This window comes from Fusarium sambucinum, chromosome III (genome assembly GCF_050947815.1).
Source record: "Fusarium sambucinum isolate potato_lamoka chromosome III, whole genome shotgun sequence".
In the NCBI taxonomy this organism is placed as follows: domain Eukaryota; kingdom Fungi; phylum Ascomycota; class Sordariomycetes; order Hypocreales; family Nectriaceae; genus Fusarium; species Fusarium sambucinum.
The window spans coordinates 3,865,776-3,880,509 of NC_139292.1; the positions used below are offsets into that span (position 1 = coordinate 3,865,776).

At 45.7% G+C, this 14,734-nt stretch overlaps 5 protein-coding genes across 5 annotated transcripts; 4 read left to right on the plus strand and 1 right to left on the minus strand.

The window, feature by feature from the left end:
• Positions 1-1,634: 1,634 nt before the first annotated feature.
• Positions 1,635-2,858, plus strand: FSST1_011448 (beta subunit of N-acylethanolamine-hydrolyzing acid amidase-domain-containing protein; the record flags this gene model as incomplete). The annotated part of the gene is made up of 1 exon (XM_083234582.1): positions 1,635-2,858. One exon carries the CDS (start codon positions 1,635-1,637, stop codon positions 2,856-2,858), a length of 1,224 nt encoding a protein of 407 aa, XP_083081144.1.
• A 4,057-nt stretch (positions 2,859-6,915) lies between these two features.
• FSST1_011449 (uncharacterized protein) lies at positions 6,916-8,138 on the plus strand (the record flags this gene model as incomplete). The annotated part of the gene is made up of 3 exons (XM_083234583.1): positions 6,916-7,210; positions 7,262-7,667; positions 7,718-8,138. The coding sequence occupies 3 exons, from the start codon at positions 6,916-6,918 to the stop codon at positions 8,136-8,138; spliced, it is 1,122 nt and encodes a 373-aa protein (XP_083081145.1).
• Positions 8,139-9,130: 992 nt separating this feature from the next.
• On the plus strand, positions 9,131-9,804 carry FSST1_011450 (lipid-binding SYLF domain-containing protein; the record flags this gene model as incomplete). Its single annotated transcript, XM_083234584.1, has 2 exons — positions 9,131-9,203; positions 9,257-9,804. The coding sequence occupies 2 exons, from the start codon at positions 9,131-9,133 to the stop codon at positions 9,802-9,804; spliced, it is 621 nt and encodes a 206-aa protein (XP_083081146.1).
• A 648-nt stretch (positions 9,805-10,452) lies between these two features.
• FSST1_011451 (S-adenosyl-L-methionine-dependent methyltransferase) lies at positions 10,453-11,954 on the minus strand (the record flags this gene model as incomplete). Its single annotated transcript, XM_083234585.1, has 11 exons — positions 10,453-10,483; positions 10,530-10,949; positions 10,999-11,136; positions 11,183-11,220; positions 11,268-11,290; positions 11,345-11,467; positions 11,523-11,541; positions 11,590-11,612; positions 11,662-11,749; positions 11,799-11,840; positions 11,898-11,954. The coding sequence occupies 11 exons, from the start codon at positions 11,952-11,954 to the stop codon at positions 10,453-10,455; spliced, it is 1,002 nt and encodes a 333-aa protein (XP_083081147.1).
• A 967-nt stretch (positions 11,955-12,921) lies between these two features.
• FSST1_011452 (esterase/lipase family protein) lies at positions 12,922-14,597 on the plus strand (the record flags this gene model as incomplete). The annotated part of the gene is made up of 5 exons (XM_083234586.1): positions 12,922-13,064; positions 13,143-13,380; positions 13,435-13,491; positions 13,542-13,856; positions 13,905-14,597. The coding sequence occupies 5 exons, from the start codon at positions 12,922-12,924 to the stop codon at positions 14,595-14,597; spliced, it is 1,446 nt and encodes a 481-aa protein (XP_083081148.1).
• Positions 14,598-14,734: the final 137 nt, after the last annotated feature.

The window sequence follows — 14,734 nt, forward strand, 5'->3', positions numbered from 1 at the left end:
TTTCACCTTATACTGGAACCACATTTCTCGTCATCGTGGACTGAACGTTTGGTACACCGATACCGTTTCAGACGGGGCACTTATCACATCCCCGTCTTGAAAGCCGATGAAGAGAATGTGTCCCATTTCGATGCACCGGTACTAGAAGATGCAGGTCTCTTGGCGCCCCTAAAGCCTCAGAAGCCAGGATGTCAACAAAACTCAAAGTCTCGACTACTTCAACTCCCACCCGAGCTGCTGATCCATATCATGCTTTTTCTACCACACAGTTCTCTTTATATGGCCCGCCAAGCCTGCCAGATCCTACGTAACCTGACCGACGACTTTGAGTTCGAATGTTTCAAGTGGGAAATTCTACAGCGTCAGGATGTGGCTTGCTGGACTACCATATCTGTATGCGACCAGCTACGGAAAATCAAGCGGATTTTCCTACGAAGATCCTTATGCATACCATGTGGCAACCTTTTCGACTCAGGTAAACTGGAAGAAAGAATGGAGAAACTCTGGCAACGTGTCTACTGTACTGGATGTAAGACTGACCACCCAGAACTTCTTTTCCCTCAGGGGGGAAGAGCGCGCAATATCTGTGTGGGGCTTCTGGGTACGTTTAACCTTTGCAAGCATGTCAAAGTCTCGGGCAAGGTCGGGTTAGATGACGGGAAAAAGGTTGAAATTGTTTGCTCGCACCAAGACCACTTTCCCGACAAGATAAACTCCGAAGAACTACCATCTTTCGAAGGGTTTCTCCCATATATCGAGTACGACCGCGGCTGTGTGCGGTACTCCAGATCATTTCCACTGTTAAAGATTGCTCCTCAACAATACCCCGGAATGTCGACCTTGAAATCGCGGCTACTGAAACAACTAAAAGAAACACATCAATATGAGCTTTGTCAGCACGGTCCAACTCAGCTCGACTCTATCGTATCGTCTCTGCAATCGGACAAATGCAATTGCTTCACAGCCTTCGGTCCCCCTGTTCGCCACTGCCAGTCTACCGGGTGCAATAACCACCACGGTTACGATTGCCTCCATTGTGGAGCGCGTTACTTTTGGACCTATACGAACAATTATCTCGTCCTTAATGTTTCAATTGAATTATTCAGCAGAGGCGCGCACAGGATGGGGATGGGCTGGCTTTCGAACATTACATTTTATACGGATGAGCGCCCTATTCATCCAATCCTGAACGAAAGCACAAAGGGTATTCTCTGGTGCACTGATCCGTCATGTGGCACAGGCTGTGGAAATCGTTGGCTATTGATGATGGATTTACTGACAAAGTTTTCACTTCGATGGGCTGATTGGTGTGACCGCAGGGTTCGGGACCGTTCGTTTGCCGCCAATTTGCCCTATACGCTGGAATATCAAGTACTTCAGAATGCAACAGGCTGGATGATGGAACTAGATATGCTGGGACGTGACCTTTTCTTTATCAACACTAAAACTGTGTATCCGCAGACCAACTGCCGACAAGATTAATAGAAATAAATAATTGAAGAATTGTATCAGAATCACGTGCTACGTCATACTCAAGTCCTAGAATAGGTAACCATAATAACATGAGTCTTATATTTTCCTTTTCTTTTTCAACCCTTCAACAACATCATTCCAAATACATCGAATTATTCGCCATGTCGGAAGCTTCAAATATTCCAAAGTTTACTGTCAATCTTTCTCAGCCACCGGAAGATCGCTACAACCATATCATTCCTCATTTCCAACAATCTATTGACTCATGTAATTTGAGTGGGCTTTATTGGATACTACTCATGGATTTGGCGGGCTCATCCATAGGAAATCACCTTGCTACTGTATCGCGATACATTCTGCGTCGCGTCTATTCCAAGGAAGAAACGGCCGAGTTGGCTGGTATTTCAAAAGTCATGGGTATGCCTATGCACATCCTTGTCGCCTTCAACGTTCTCCTGGATCTTTTGCTAGGATGCACAAGCGGGGGTGTTCGTACCTTTGACTCGCCAATTTCAAAGGGAAGAACTCGAATGCTGCATTTTCGTACCCTGGACTGGGGTATGGAAAGTCTTCGACATATCGTTGTTGAGCTTAATTTTGTTCGTCATGCTGAAGGGCCCGTTATCGCAACAACCATCACTTATCTTGGTTATGTTGGGGTACTGACAGGTGTCAGGAAAGGCCTGAGCATGAGCTTGAATTTTCGACCATGTCATGCAAGAGATACTATCCGGCAAAGATTGTCTTTTAGGTGGAATCAGGCCATGGTAGTTCTTGGCCACAGACAATCTATATCGAGCGCCTTGAGAGATATCCTACTGGATGAATCTGCAGAAGCCGATATTAAGACCGAAACATCCAGAGACTTTACGGACACGGCGGCACAAGGTGTTTCAGATGAGTACGTACAAAGGATTTTAAGCAGGCTCTCTACGTCTAAATCAAGCGCGGCATACCTCATCCTCTGTCAACCAGAACGCGTATTCTTAGTAGAAAAGGACCACAAAGCAGCAAACATACGCGATTCGGACAAGTTTTTGACTGCTTGTAACCATGATATGAAGCATGAAGATGATCCTTCGCTTCTCCGCGAAGCTGCCGCTGAGTTGGAACAGACAGATGACGCACTCGGTATGGCAGACCTAGTAGGTCTATCTGTGGATAGAAAGAGGCATTTGGAAGGTCTGTGGAGGGAAAGAACCTCTGCATGCCAAAGGAGGTACAAGCAAGAAAGGGATGTTGTGACCCAGCGCGATGTCATCAAGTTTCTGGAGGACGATGAGATCAAGAATGAGGAAACTCACTACGCAGTCATAATGGATCCAAAGGGTGGAACGGTAACCTGGAGAAAAAAGTACGAGGTAGAGGAGTCAAGTTCCGACTGAGTTCAACATCATGTTTGAGACACATTCAATATCGAAATGCCAAGAAGAATGCAACATTAGAGACACATAACAGCTTTCTAGGTATCTTGGTTAGCTCTACAAAGCGTCCGGATGTGTTTGATTACAAGAGCCATGTATAATTCTGTAGAGGTCACCCCAATGCGGATGCACTCCAGATGAGGGGTTGTCTCATACTGTTTTGTTCGGAGGAATGGATTGCTGTTCATGTCGAAATCATCATGCAGGACCACTGACGGTGTGATGCAGGGTACATTCAACCCTGTGAACCCAACCCCTCTTGGCTGTTCAATACTACACAACGCCACCACAGTTTCTCCGGCCAGATCCATGCCAAATGAGTAGTTGCTGTTCCCCTATGCGAGGAAATTGTGATTGTGCTTGGCGTGCTTGATTGTTGCCCAAGAGAAAGCTATTCTCTGGGCTACAAACTAGCCAGATGAGTAGCAAACATGTTCAACAACACCAATGCCATCATCAACCTAGGTAAAACAAACATTGTATCCTACAGGTTAGTTGGCTAGTTGGACTCTAGAAATGGCGTTGCTGCAGCACAATGACTGATGTTGACTGGAGAGACTATTTAACAGCCTCCTGGCGATCCCTCTCTCGGTGTGACACACTTCCTTACCCTGGTTCTTGTGTTCCTGACCTTGTCGGCATCATATTGCCGAATGATCGTCCCAAAGCTGATAATGGGATTAATTTGATCTGCTGATTATATCCATGACTCAGCGCGGGAATCTACATCAAGTTCCAAGGGTCCCGTGCAATTTTGGCTGAACGCCTCCAAGCTAGATCACCAGGATCGAAACCCGTAGGGCTCTGGGACGCACCTCTATTTTCTTCAGTGGTGGCGTCGTGAGGGGAACAACAGCCATTCGCGCGGACATGAATACGTAGAGGCAGATGTACAGAGTTTAAATACAGTGGCTAATGCAGACGATGGCCTATAGGCACAACAAAGACAAGCCACTGTGCTGAACGCGTGCTATGACACTCTAAAATATCCGAATTTAACTTGTTTCTTCATGAAATAGTCATGCAAATTTGCCAAGTAAACAAGGCTTGGTCAAAAACGCTACTCATGGCAAAATTTACCGAAGCAAACCAAAGTGTCTACAAACTCCACAGCTTCCGAGATCTATCGGAACCATGTTAAGTTCTGACGATGTTAGTGTCAAGATAACAAAGGCACCGACTCGATTATCGTTATCGTCTGTCCTCCGAATGCTGATCTTGAGTTGTGAAATTGCCCATCCTTTCAGAAATAGATAAACCTGCTTATAGACCCGCCGTCTCATTTAAAGGGGTTCCACATGAGGCTGTGTGAGGGGCGATTCCTCTGGGAAAAGACTAGACTGAAGATAGAACAGTTCTTGGCAAGTCGCAGGACATCTACTAGGCTAGATGAGACCAACGATGCAGGGAACCGATTGTTGGTACCTAATGGAATCCAGGGTTTTGGGATGGGAGAGAAAGCCCCTACGTAGTAAAAGAAGAGGTTTGCTAGGAAGGATTGAGGTCGCCACCGTTTTTAAACTGGCGGTTCTAATGCACTAGAATGTCACTGGCTTGAAAACTCTTAAGCGAGTGACATGTTTTTACAGGCGGGATATTCCAATATTAGGGAGCAATCAAGCAATTGAACCCCAGTACCGTATACGTTGTTGCTTGGACGTGATCAACGTTTGCAACGCATTTCATCTGTGCAAACCAAGATCTATGGTCGCATCACCCGGCAAATCACTCTCCCGAGATGTCGGTACGAGAGATCGCCATTATTTGGGTCCGGGGCAGCACGGAAGACCAAGCGCGACAGGGATCTCCTCAGTAGCCTCGGAGGGAGATTCGTTGATGCTTCATGGGCGATCCCGACTGGCGCCCTCTTTCACGAAGGACTACACACTAGTAGGGACCTGGCTTAAACCTTGTATGCACAAAGTCTCCAAGGGCAAAGATGCAAGAAACTACCACGTTTTTGCCTTGCATGTTGGAAGGAATGTTTTCTGGAACCATTTGAATGGGTGTCATGTCACTTCGATTGACTCTGCGACCTTTTGTTTCATGTTTTCCTCTTATCTATCGAATATTTTGAGGGCAGAGGTCGACTTTGAGGCTTTACGGTAGACAAGAATTTCCACATACTAACTCGACAGCGGTTAGACTGATACGGGTATCGGGAGAGCACACTATTATACCGAGTCATGATTTTCAGTGCTCCATTACTCGGTCCAGCGGTCAGGGCTCCTCTCAACACCAAGAGCGCCATGGCTTTGCAGTGACAACGTAGGACTTCTAGGCGTTGAAGATCAGCTCATGGCGTTCATGCATATTGAATCCGAGCGAGCCTGGAGAGCCGTACTGTCTGTGCTGTTACATCTGGGGATAAGGTTTTGAACGTGTCTCCCCAGTCACATGGCTTATGGATGCTTTCCTCGCTGGGAAGTTCTACGGTATTTCCTCACTGTGAGTAAACCATGATGGGATTGCAATGGCAGAGTCGGCACTGTGTCGTTCACTTCATTACGTTGTACTTGTGATATGAATGCTGTGTTGGGTTAGGCATCAATCTCACAATTGCAGGGGCAGCCCCAACCCAAGCTACTGTGTAACGTTAGAGCTGCCCGGTTTATTACTGTGGCGACAAATCTCCTTCAGAGGCTAAGGGACGACAACTATCAGCCTCTCAATTGTTAGCGTTGTCTTTGAGGGATTATGCCGGTAGCCAGCCGTCCGTGTTTCAGAATTAACATTCTTTCTAGAGCAAGACAACTGCCAAATTGAATTTGCGGCGGACAAAATACTTGATTCATGCTTTGTTATTTTCTAGTCAATTGTTATGACTGACTCCGATGTCTGAGACCTTGAACTTTACCTGATGGGATCTGCCGTGGAAAAATCGGGGTAGAGATCTAGGTCATAAATGACCGATTCGTACCAAGACACACTAAACCTCGGATCCTAGACCTAGCCAAGCAGCAGATCAAAGAAAAGGGGCCCGGGAGCACTCATCAGACCGGGCTTCAATACAAGAGTTACCCTGCTGGGGAACTGACTCGGTCAATTCTACAATAAGGCACCGAAGGTGAGGGGATCAGAGGATCAACAGTCATCGCCTTGACGTGGTAAAATCGGTTTACCAAGTATTGAGGCGTTTTGATTACTAGTTGCCCGTCTGAATGGTACCGTGTTGAAACAGACGTTGGCAAGGCTGTTGAATTTGTTCAGAATTTGATAGCGCATATGAACCTTCAACATGTACGCAGCCAAGGAAGGTTTCTAAAGATTTTCATCGAAACGTTAGACTACTGAAACCCACAATGAGGATATTCTCAATACTTGACAGCATCACGACCCTCCAAGGGCCCCTCTGCCCCTCAAAAGACAGCTGTCAACACCTTTTCCCTCACAGACATGATCTTGACAGTAGAACCAGTCGTAAAAGAAGGGGAAAATCTTTCAGCTGGGATCAACGCGACTCAGTGTTGGCTCCGAATAGAGTTTACTAGTCGTTTGTCCATCTCATCTGGTCTATGACCTAGCCTTGGAATTCCCCATTGTGGCTGAAAACCAAGTGGATGAGGGGGAGACGCAACCCGGGCTAACTATCGTTGACGGTAACCAAGTTGGTAGTATCATTCCGCTAGACCTCTTTGTGTTGAGAACACCGTTTCGTAAAGCCACGCATGGGTTCGAGAACAACTAGGCAAATTGGGATTCCCACGAGTTCCTTTAGCAAGTGATCGGCAGTTTGAGGCTAAGGGTCATGACTTTGCATTAGCACTGGGTAAAAACAGATGGGAGAAGAAACAGGGGTCATGCTAGTCAAAGTATGGTCAAGGTGAAGAATCAATGCCCAATGTTCTGCAGAAAGGCTCCATCCCCTTGCCTGTTATATCCCCGACGCACTCCGCCTCCATGCTTCGATCTTGTTCCTGGTCCATCCTACATTCCTTTTTCATACATCGTTTTTGTTTCCTTTTTATTAGTTTGTTACTCAGTACAACCCTGAAACCAGGATAGCACGCACGACAAGATGACGGGCGACCATAGAGGCTTTCTTGTGCCAGATCACTACGTCGACGACCTTCCCAATGATATCGATATGAACATCGCCTCCATTGCCTGGGGCTTGTCCCTTGGTATCACGGTTTTCAACGTTGCCAAAGCAGTCCGACAGACGCAAGCATCATGGCAGCGAAGAAAGAAGATCACGAGTTACGTTGCTCTGCTCTGGGCCGAGATCATTTCGAGTTTTTTGCTGGGAATCATGTGTTGGTTTTATCTTCGGGGCACCATTGAACCGAGCATGCAGTTCTTTTTCTTCATCAGTAAGATACCCAGTCCTCAGAGTCAAGTACTGGCTCATTAACATCTCGTAGTTGTCTGGTGGTCAACACAGGTCCAATGTCTTATCCAGATTATCATCAACCGAGTCTCCCTATTGATGGTCGTTCGATCCAACGGTACCAAGCTCAAATGGCTTTGCTTCCTTATTCTCCTCGCAGTCAACATCAGCGTCTTTTGCATCTGGGTACCCGCCCGACTTCAGATTAGCGAGCGGTATATTCACCTCAACGAGGTCTGGGATAGATGTGAAAAGGTCATCTTTGCTATCATGGATGCTATTCTCAACGTTTATTTCATCTACATCGTTAAGCAACGCCTTGTCGCAAACGGTCTTCAAAAGTACACTCGCCTCTATCAGATGAACATGTTTCTCTGTGGCATTTCCATTGCTCTGGATATTCTTCTTATTTGCATGATGTCTCTCCCCAACGGTTTCGTGTAAGTCAAATCTATTTGAAAAGCAGACCGCATTTGCTTACCATTACCAGCTACATTCAATTCCATCCCCTTGTCTACCTCCTCAAGCTTCACATCGAGATGAACATGGCCGATCTTATCGGAAAGGTCGTTCGAGCCAGCAACAACGATCCCCGTGGTGGTGGCAACGACTACAGCTCTCGATCGCGAACGACAGGGGCTTCCCGAGCCCACGGCACACGATTTGGTAACACCCTTGCAAGTGCTCACCACCGCACACATATTGAGCTCGGAGACGATGACGAGTATGAGCTCAACGAGAGAGAGAAGATTGATGGTATCAAGAAGACTGTCGTCACCAAGATCACACATTCAGGCGAGCAGAAGCTGGACGACAGCGATTCGACAAACGAAGATCACAACAACGACAATGCTGTCAGCGAGGCCAGTTCGACCAATCGTCTACATCAGCGCAATTATAGCGTTGTCTAGAGATTATCATCTACAGAGTACAAGAATATTTGCAACAGAGTGTTGGAGGATATACCACAAATAGTAACAAGGCAATCCTGCTAGGTTAAAATTTTATATAGATTTTCTTTTAATGTGTAATGAAACGAAAAATATTTTCGTTAATCTTCATTTGAATATCTTTGTTTGATACTAGCTAGGGGTTGATCTCGCTCAAATCTACCGAACCGAGACATTGGGACCGAGACTTATCTTATCCACCTTGCTTCATCTCGGCGGATCTTAGATAGCCAATGCCAAAAATTGGAGTGCATCTCGTTCAACTCCACCCAGATTCTCAAAGAAAGAGGCGATACTCTGTACTGTGGGATGCTAGCTGAGTTTGAGAACGTAGTCCAGCAAACTCTGTTCGAGTACAACACTTTATACAGCTAGATCGTAACGGGGACTAGCCTGAACAACATCTAGTGTTGGTCTTGACAGGGTCTACCCTCCCTTCCATGACTCTCGTACCCGTTTGATCCGGGCCTCCCGGTCTTGGCCCGAGAGATTGGTTGTAAACTAGAGAGAGTTAGTTTCTATTAGCTGCCCATTCGACTTTGCTCACCAATCATTCTCGATGGAACCTCCGCAAGCCTGATTCCAGCTGATTGAGAATTTTGATTGGCTGTTTCTAGATCAATACGCCGGATACGCCTTTGCGATCACGTACGCTCGGCTTACGTGAGTTGATACCCTATACAGGCGGCTGTGCAAGCGTATCTTTCATTCTAAGATTCGAGAAATTGAGAGCCTGATAAAGAATGAGTGGCTGTGTTCAATATGATTCAGTACGCCAAATATACGCTTTGAAATATTCTGAGTATACAGTTGGGCCTGTACGACTTGTAGGATGATGTTCATATAAAGCATGACATTGATCATAAAGTGAGATTTATCTAGAAATTAAAAACAACCAATAACAAAATAATCAACCTCTCTTCATTCCTACCATTATAACTGCACTGACCAATATGGGCCTTTTCAAAACATCAGAGTTCGTCGTAGAGTGCGAAAAGAGTGCCAAAATTCTCCAAGCCTTTCTCGGTAAATACTCTAGGGCTTTCTGCTAGTTATAACTGGTAACTAATCCATGTCAGATAAGGGAAAGATACCCTCAAATGTCGTTAAAAACGCGAAAGGCCTCGCAATCTTCACAGGCTTCCGAGCAGGCATGTACTTTGCCGGTGCAGGTGGATCAGGCGTTGTGATAGCCCGACTACCAGATGGAACCTGGTCTTCCCCGTCTGCATTTTCCGTTCGCAGCGGCAGTGTTGGTCTTGTATATGGCATCGACGTCTACGATTGCCTGTGCATTCTCAACACTGCCGAAGCCGTTGATGCGTATAAGAAATCCGAAGTCAATCTTGGTGGTGCAGTCGCACTTGCTGCAGGACCTTTGGGTGGAAATGTCAATGTCGGTGAAGTAAAGCCTGTCTGGACATACACAAAGTCGCGTGGTGTGTATGGCGGGTTGACTGTTGATGGAACTGTTATCAAGGAGAAGAAAGATGTGAATGCCGAATTCTATGGATGTGAAGTCTCGTCGGCCCAAATACTTGATGGTCAGATGGAAACTGGGTGGTCTCAGAATATTCAGGGGCTTCTTGAAGTTATTAAGACTGCCGAAGGGAAGGGCACAAAATGAATGATTTCAACAGCCAGACGATTATTTCTTATGCTGCTATAGGATCACATCATATATCATTTAAAATAACATACTACTAAGTGATAAGCGCGTTGACTTGGGATCTAACGCTTGTTGGTGGTAGCACTGGATGATGTACGGGATCTGCTTACCAAGAGAATCCTGTTCTTTTATGGAAAAGGTGGCCCGTAATTGAGACAGCACCTTGAGAGTCGGTGGCAAGAGAGAAAGAGAATCAACCGTGTACGTGTCAAGGTTTGAAAAGATGACAAGCACTGATAGATGACGGATGCCGACATATCGTGCGCTGGGGTCAATAGACAGTCTCGCGACCATTATCATCAGTCAAATGAAGTTGGCGTAGCGTCGTGAAGAGAGTGCTTGGCGTCACTGAAGCATTATCCAGGTGGTAGTAGTCAACCGCAGTCGATTAATGCAAAGGTCAAGCCTCCCAATTGGGGATTCCAGGCAGGCGCCTTGATGTATTGCATGGGGTAGGACACTTAAATAGGGTTATTCTACTCCTTTGGCATTCATTTCAGTACCAACGATAACCTTTTTCATTACAGAGAACGAGCGACTTGCAATTACCAGGCGTTCTTTATAACAATCAGACCGTTCTGTAGCATCGACGTGCGCTTTATCCTATCAGTTTGGCTTTTGACCAGTGACCACGAAACTGCGTTTTTTAGTATTCGTAGCATCAGGAATAAAGTGGCACTTACACCTCCCAGTATGCATGTACCTTTGTGTTTCGCATCTCGGCCCTGACTTGTGAAATAAACACCACAATCTCTTCCCGACTCATGTTAAGCCCTTGCCTCAGCAAGAATGAGCTGATAGACTCCAAGTTTCTTTCGATATTCGCCAGCGTCCAAAGCCCAATCTCTTTGTGTTTTGGATCTTTTGGCCAAGTGTTGGTAGGCCACTTGAACGCCTTGCGAGTAACGTTGATGAATCCGTGCCTTTTCAGACGGTCTTCGTGGTTGACGGCTTCACTAAAGGGACGTCCTAGTGCTTTAGCTCCTTTGACAGTCAGCTCATCCCATTTGTGCAACGGGGAGTTGGGTTCTAATGTTTCGTCGTCAGACTTGGCAGGAAAAGCAGGATCAATAACTTCTAGCCAACCTCCGGGTTCCAAGTTTCTACAAATGGCTTAGAGGCAAGCAAACGGTGTAATCAAGTGGTACTCACTGGAAGCACTGGCCGGTGAACTTGTCCCAGTCAGCTATACTACCGGACATGAGACGCACAAAGATGAAATCAAATGGTCTACTCCAAGTCCATTCTTGTTCAGCATCGTCGATCTCAAAAGTGCAGTTAGGAGGAACACTGGGCCATGTTAGAGAATTACCTGCTAATCGAGACCGAAACCCACAAAGCTGGCTGGATAGCAGCGATATCAATACCAAAAACCTATTTGGTTTTAGTCATCTGTACTATCTTTTTCAGAAGTATCTTACCTCGGAATGAGGATGTTCATCGGCTTGTATCTCAGTCAGTCTATCTCTTCTCCGAGAGATCATGTATTCAGACGTACCAAACTCGACAGCCCACGTTCCAGTGCCCGTTCCAACATCGAGCACCAGCTTGGCAGTCTCGGCATTTGGTGAAAAATATCTTTTCCCGCCAAAGGTGAGTAACAGCTGATGGTTCTGGAGATCTGGCAGTATTTCATCAGTCCTGCTATATCTTTACGGAAACTGGCCCATGTCTACCTAGTCTTTCTGACTCGTGCTGTAGCCCGTTAGTATTGTTCATGCTTTTGGAATTCTGATATCATACCTCATCACTAGGAAGATAGTATTCTGTATTCAAATCAGTAACAATTCATCTATGCATGATGCCATCACTTACTCTCATCGCGATGATATCCACGTCCATTGATCATGTGATAATCTCGAATACTGGAGCGTAGAGATGCAGTCGATAGTTCATCGTCCGTCTCATACAGTTAATGGTTACCATTCTGCATAAGGACCGCATATACTCACAACTCCGATTGCGGAGTCGTTGTCTGCATCAACGTCCGCCTCCTGAAGCAGGCATGTTACTAAAACTCGACCGCCGATTGACATCACTAATACACTCACCAGACGAACTTCGCCGTTGTCGATTGAACTCAATTTGTCATTTAGGCTGGTTGTCATCTTGTCTTTCACGCTGATTTTTGTCTTTGAAGAATGCAAGAGTAAAGTTTTGACGTGAGAGTCAAATAGGCGAGCGGGGTTGTCCCTCTTAGCAATATTTATCATATGTTGATTACGTCTTCGTGTCATATATGCTTGATCCGTTATGATCTGACTTGCAATATGTCTGCTGTGCCATTAAAGCACATGTGATGTCGTACTTGGGCCCTGTTCCGTACAATTACCTCCACTTATAATCCTTGTGGCATTACATCTTATGATCTGCGAGTGGGTGTGTTCATGATAGTGGTGGATCTCTGGTATATAACTCAGGGATCAGTGTCACATCTAGACCGGGATAACTAAGCAAGGAATGTATTTCTTGTTCTTTTTCTCTTACTGTCTACATTAATTAGACTTCAGTATTAGTGTTATTTAGAGGGGGAAACTATAAGAATAAAACGCCATGCCTCTAATAAGCTAAACATTCCAAACTATAGTTATAGCTGATAAATTTGTGACAAGGTTGAATGGAACTATCGACTTAAGTTATTCGAATCGTGGCTGAATACATGGAACTCATATCAGCTGATCATCACGTTCCAATTAAACAAAATACTATAGGAAGCCTTTCCAGCCTCAGTATTGATGCACGTAGTTGTTGATTGGGTCCCGGGACGTGGCACACCTACTTCTCACTAAGCCACTATTCCAGACTTGATGAGGCGTCCCAGCCCAAGGCTAAAGTTCAAGGCACCTCACTGAACGAAGTAACCTCATGACGTCCAAGGCTGTTTAATCGGCTTCAATTGCCGTCCAAGGTTGTTTTTCCAGATTTATCTGCTGTCAGCTGAGGGTTAGCTGTGAATTCCCACTACCACCCTGTTTATTCAGTTTAAATATAAGTATCCAACATCATCCTCCAACTAATACCTCTGACGCATATCTCAATAGGACACAAATACGCACCATAGGCATCACTACCTCCATGGAACAATTACTGCGAAAGTTCTCTCGTAAGGGAAGAGTCACTCCGGATCCATCGGCTGACCACAAGGCCGCAAATCCATCGAAAAAGATATTTCCTTCGGGTATCAAGCTTCTCCATGATGGTCAAGATAACATCATTGAGTAAGAGAATTCTTAAACTCTTTGTCTCATCCAATTGAGGCATGAACACTGCAAGAATATCGAGATTGACCAATACAGCATCATATTCGTACATGGCCTTACCGGGCACCGGGAGAAGACATGGCGAGCCAAGACAGCCGACAAGCCCTGGCCTGAGATGCTGTTACCAACAAAGGTTCCCAACGCTCGAATCCTCACTTTTGGATACGACGCTTATGTCACGAATTGGAAAAGCGTGGTGTCAGAGAGCACGATTGGGAACCATTCTATGAACCTCTTGACTGCTGTTGCTACCTTGAGAGAGAACGAAGATACTGTACGTGCTGTGCTTGCATATCTGCTGTGAATATTAACTGACTGACTGCGCAAGAACAACCGACCAATCATATTTGTTTGTCACAGCCTGGGAGGTCTTGTCTGCGAAGATGTAAGTCAGACTTTTACTCAGATTGTCAGGATCAACGACTAAATTTTAAGGCGCTATCCATGGCCCAAACGAGTCCAGAACAGCATCTGAAACAGGTTCTATTATGCACTAGAGGTATCATATTCCTGGGTACTCCACATCACGGTTCTGGTCTTGCCCATTGGGCTGGGGCCATGGCTAAGTCTATTGGTCTTCTCAAGCAGACCAACCCTGCAATACTGGATGTTCTCAGGAGTAACTCAGAGGTGCTGGCAAGGGTGCAAATGGGCTTTCATACCATGATTCAGGCCAGAGCTAAAGATGAGCTCCCTCAGATCAACATTACCTGTTTCTTTGAGGAACTTCCCCTACCGGGCGTTGGACCAGTAAGTTACCAGTATCATCTCCCTCTATTCATCTACTCACTCTGTCAGGTCGTCCCCCGTGAATCAGCTATTCTTCCGGGTTACATCCCCATCGGAATTCACGGCAACCACATGGACATGACAAAATTTGATGACGCCTCTGATCCTGGTTTCGTAGCCATTTCCGGAGAGATTTCACGATGGGTAAAAAGAACAATAGTCGATGTCGTTCCTGAGGACGGCGGCGTATTGGGACAGCTAAGGTTTCGTGATCCTGAGCATGGATGGGCTCTTGATATTGGTGCCCAGCTTCCACGGTTCGATCTCTTATCCGGACCTCTCACGGACGAAAGCGTTCCAGGAATATCTACCGCCCGTCGTGAGCTTGTTGATGAAGTGAACAGGATCCTCAGACGACGCAACTTCAGGTATACCGTGCCTGATATTATACCAGGTCAGAACCAGGTTCGCGAAATCATGGACGAGATACTCGACGAGATGTCTTATCGACATACTGCATCTCATATTGCTTGTTTCTTGATTGGTTCCGCAAACTATTATCTGGGCATGGCACAAAGCACGCGACCTGATGTTGTCACTGAGTTCACATCGTTGGCACGTAACAGAATGCAGTTTTTGGATTTGAAATGTGGGATGCTAGAAATCAAGTCGATGGCTTTATTTGATCAAATGGCGCGAACTGCAAATAATGGAATTTCCATTCGACAGCTTCTTAGCACACTTTCAGATCATAGTAGTTAGTTATACTGTTTAATACGCTGTTTTAGCCTTGGAAATTCATAGACTCACGGATACTTTGAAATACATATAATGAGTGATATGTTTTGTTTGATTACTTTTATTCAATGAAGGCATTAGTCTATAATCATTCTATCTTT